This window comes from Muscardinus avellanarius (assembly GCF_963383645.1).
Source record: "Muscardinus avellanarius genome assembly, chromosome: 3".
NCBI lineage: Eukaryota > Metazoa > Chordata > Mammalia > Rodentia > Gliridae > Muscardinus > Muscardinus avellanarius.
The window spans coordinates 112,939,138-112,943,755 of NC_137788.1; the positions used below are offsets into that span (position 1 = coordinate 112,939,138).

Consider the following 4,618-nt stretch of genomic DNA (forward strand, 5'->3'; position numbering starts at 1 on the left):
ATATACCTGCAGCCCTATTTTACTTTGGGCAATGCTGGGGATTGAACCCAGGAACATTTTACCTCCAAGCTACAATCTCAGCCCTATATTTTATTCTTTATTTTTAAACAGGGTCTCACTAAGTTGCAGAGGGCCTCCCTAAGTAGCTGGGGCTGGCTGCGAATCTGTGATCCTCTTGTCTTAGCCTCTCAAGTTTTGGGATTACAAGCATACGCCGGGATCAGCCCTATTTTATTTTATTTATTTATTTATTTATTTATTTATTTTATTTATTTATTTATTTTTGCGGGTCTGGGGATGGCACCCAGGGGCATTTGATCTCCGAGCTATACCCCCTGCCCTAATTTTTATTCTTTATTTTGAAACCGGGTCTCACTGAGTTGCAGAGGTCCTCACTAAGTAGCTGAGGCTGTCCGCGAACCGCGATCCTCCGGTCTCAGCCTCCGGAATGCTGGGATTACAAGCGTGCGCCACTACGCCCGGCCCTATTTTATTTTGTTTTATTTTATTTTACTTTGTGGTACTGGGAATAGAACCCAGGGGCAGTCTACCTCCGGACTACACCCCTGACCTATTTTATATTTTATTTGAAAAACGGGGTCTAAGTTGCTGAAAGCCTCATTAAATAGCTGAGGCTGGCTTTGAACCTGCACCATCCTCCTGTCTCGGCCTCCCAGGTACTGGGATTACAAGCATAGGTCACTGCCCGGCTCAGCCCTATTTTATTTTTGAAACAGGGTCTCATTAGATTGATTAGTCTTACTGGCCCAGGCTGTACTCGAATCTGCACGATCCTCCTGTCTCAGCCTCCCAAATTCTGGGATGACAGGTGTGTGCCACCATGCGGGCTTAATTAACATCCTTTACCTTCTCGGGGCTCAGTCGGCGCCCTGGGTGCTAGATCATCCCCTCCAACACTTACCCCCAGCTTCCAAGCCTTTCAGCCTTTCAAACACAGGAGGTCCCAGTTACTTTATTGTTGTAGGCAGAGGCCAGTTAATCCCCGGGCGTTCCTCCCGCCCCCTACTGCTGGCTTTGTTCTCTGCCTGGGTCGGGGCAGCCCAGCGTCTTCTGCATCCGCGACCTCCCTCCCGGATGCTGGTCCAGCTCCCCGGCTGGGCAGGCAGGTCTGGGGGGGACGGCTGCTCGGCGAGAGGCCCCGCCACCACTGCCCAGGCCCGGGGGCTGCGTGAGCCCTACTCGGCGTAGCAGTAGGTCCCGTAGGCCGCCTGCTGGGGCCTGGGGAAGCCGAAGCTGCGCACCCCCGGGTCGGGGAGGCCCCCGCAGCGCGGCCGCGGCGTGGCGATGGGGAAGCGCACGCTGCCGTCCGCCAGCCAGCCGCCGTCGCACTGGTCCAGCCCCGAGAACTTCCAGGCGGCGTAGAGATGCCCGACCTTGGCCACCGCCGCCCCGCGCCGCCGGCACGCCGCGTGGGCTTCGGACAGCGTCAGCCGCCCGGGCACGAAGAACACCTGGCCTGGGGACCGCAGCGGGTCAGCACCCAAACCGGGGGGCCGGCCCGCTGGGGCGAGGGGGCGAGGGTCTCCGCCATCGCGGGCAGGCGGATCCGGAAGATGGGCGGGAGCCTGGGTGTGCGGAATGGCGGGGCGGGGGGCCTTGCAGTACTGGGGGTGGCACCCGGGGGCAGTCTACCTCCGAGCTACACCCCCATTATATTTTATTTTCCCCAGCTTGATTTTCTTTCTTTCTTTCTTTCTTTCTTTCTTTCTTTCTTTCTTTCTTTCTTTCTTTCTTCCTTTCTTGTGTGTGGGGTCCTAGGGGTGGAACCCAGGGGCTTTCTACCTCAGGACTATACTCCCAGACCTATTTTATGTTTTATTTGGAAACAGGGTCTCACTAAGTTGCTGAGAGCCTCACTAAGTAGCTGAGGCTGGCTTTGAACTTGCGCGATCCTCCTGTCTCAGCCTCCCAAGCGCGGGGATTACAAGTGTGCGCCACCACACCTAGGTTCTTTTTCTTTTTCTTTTTCTTTTTTTCTTTTTCGTCTTTCTTTCTGTTTTTGTGGTACTGGGGATGGAACCCAGAATCATTCAACCTCCGAGCCACACCCCCAGCCCTATATTTTTATTCTTTATTTTGCAACAGGATCTTACTAAGTTGCCGAGTGCCTCGATAAGTGGCTGGCCCCGAACCTGTGATCCTCCTGTCTTAGCCTCCCAGGTACTAGGATTACAAGCGTGAGCCACCACACCCGGATCAGGAGCCCCCTTTTTGGTAATTTGATTGTAACCCAGAGGCTCTGAGCTCCACTCCCAACCCTTTTAATTTTTTTTTTTTTTCTTTTTGAGGCACTTGGGATGGGACCCAGGACCATTCTATGTCCGAGCTACACCCCCAGCCCTATTTTTTATTCTTTATTTTGAAACAGGGTCTCACTAAGTTGCGGAGGGTCTCACTAAGTAGCTGAGACGGGGCTGCGAACCTGCGATTCTCCCGTCTCAGCCTCCCAAGTACTGGGACTACAAGCGTGCGCCACCACGCCCGGCTTAATTTTTTTTTTTTTTTTTTTAATTTTGAAACGGGATCTCACGAAGTTGCCGAGTCTCACTAAATTGCTGAGGCTGGTCTCGCACCCGTGATCCTCCCGTCTCGGCCTCCCAAGTCCTGGGATTGCCAGCGCGCCGCCGCCAGGCTCCCGCCCCAGATCTCACACCTCCCTTGCAGGGTCCGCCGCCCCTCTGCCTCCCTCCCCGCCCCCAGACCCCTCACCGGCCAGGGCGGAGGTGAAGCAGAAGGCGTCGTAGCGGTCCCGCTGGCGGTCGCGGGGCCCGTAGCTGCGGATCCCGGGGCGCCCATGGCCGCCGCACGGAGCGCGCGCCGTGAGCACGGGGTAGCGCACCGAGCCCTCGAGCAGCCAGCCCGCGTTACACCAGTCCAGGCCCTCGGTCCAGGCTGGCGGGAGGATGGCCGGGAGGCGTCAATCGGAGCCCCCCCCCCCCGGCCGAGCCCTGCGCCCCCCACCCCCGGGCCCGGGTCTGCGCTCACCCTGGTACAGCTGGCTGTAGGTGGCCAGGCGTCCGTCCTGCTCCTCGCACGCCTGCTTTGCCTCAAAGTAATTGAACTGGTACCGGCCCCGGCTGGGTTGGTAGGGGAATACCACGCCTGGGGGGCAGGGAGTATGGGGTGGCGGTGCCGCCCGGGGAGGCCGGCGGGGCCCCGGAGGGCGGCGCTGGAAGGGCCCCCGTTCCGCGCTCACCCTCCAGCAGCAGGGTCAGCGCCACGCTCTCGTCCTCCAGCCCGTTGACGAGCTCGCAGCGGTACCGGCCCTCGTCCTCCAGGCGCACGCCCGCGAGGACCAGGGAGGCGTCCAGCCGGTGGGCCCTGCGCAGCCGGGCGCGCCCGCCCAGGGGCCCGTAGCCGCGGGCGTGCAGCCCGTTGGTGATAAGGATCACCGTCTCCCGCAGCTCCCCGGGCTCCACTTTGCTCCAGCGAACCTTGTAGCTGGGGGGCGAGGCGCCCAGGACGCAGGGCAGCGTGGCCGTGGCCCCACGGCGGGAGTGAACGACCTCGTGGATGGGGGGCAGGAGGTAGTGGGGGCCCGGGTGGGAGGCTGAGCAGAGGGGGCCACAGTGGCAGGAACCCCCTGGTCCTCACCTGCCCGCGATGCCCATCCAGACCCCGGCCCGCGCCCTCCCAGGCTGCCCAGAACCTCTCCCCTTCCTCTCCACCCGGGATCTCCAGCAGCTACGCCCCACTCCGCCGCCCCTGGAGCCACCCCCCCCCCGCGGTGTGCTGCGGGTTCTGGGCTGGGCGGGGGTCTTACCTGGGTCTCCCAGGGCCTTGTGGAAGATGGTGAAGGAAGGGAGAAGGAAGAGGCAGAGCGCAGAGGTCAGCGGGCTGGTCATGCTCGGGAGGCGGAGGGCACTGTGTGCGGGGCAGAGTGGGGGGGGCATTCTTTGAGTAGAGGGGAGAAGATGGAGGAAGAGGAACCCCCTTTGGTTGTTGAGGCTGGCCTTGAACGTGGCTCAGCCTCCAGGCACCATGCCCAGCTAAATAAAAAAGGTATTTCAAATGCAAGTGCTTTAGCAGATTTCTTTTTTCTTTCGTCCTGAGGTTTGAACACAGGAAACCAAGGGCATTCTACCTCTGAACTACACCATTTCTTTTTTTCTTTTCTTTTCTTTCTTTCTTTCTTTTCTTTTTTTTTTTTTTAAACTGGGGATGGAACCCAGGGGCATTCTACCTCTGAGCTACACCCCCAGCCCTATTTTTTATTCCTTATTTTGAAACAGGGTCTCACTGAGTTGCAAAGGGCCTCACTGAGTAGCTGAGGCTGGCCCTGAACCACCATCCTCCTGTCTCAGCCTTCCAAATGTTGGGATTATAAGCGTGCGCCACCATGCCTGGCTTCTATTTATCTTTAATTGTGTGTGTGTGTGTGTGTGTGTGTGTGTGTGTGTGTGTGTGTCACTGGAGGTTGAGCCCAGGGGCATTCTACCTTCAAGCTACAACCCCTATTTTATTTTTAACTTGAAACAGAATCTGTCGAGGTTGATGACATTCTCACTGCTTGCTGAGGCTGTCCTCAAACCTGTGATCCTCCTGTCTTAGCCTCCCAAGTACTGGACTCACAAGCGTGCATCACTATGCCTGGCTC

At 58.1% G+C, this 4,618-nt stretch overlaps 1 protein-coding gene across 1 annotated transcript; it reads right to left on the reverse strand.

Annotated features, from left to right (window-relative positions):
* Positions 1-1,196: 1,196 nt before the first annotated feature.
* Positions 1,197-3,866, reverse strand: HAPLN2 (hyaluronan and proteoglycan link protein 2; the record flags this gene model as incomplete). The annotated part of the gene is made up of 5 exons (XM_080691571.1): positions 1,197-1,477; positions 2,731-2,913; positions 3,007-3,123; positions 3,218-3,571; positions 3,785-3,866. The coding sequence occupies 5 exons, from the start codon at positions 3,864-3,866 to the stop codon at positions 1,197-1,199; spliced, it is 1,017 nt and encodes a 338-aa protein (XP_080547697.1).
* Positions 3,867-4,618: the final 752 nt, after the last annotated feature.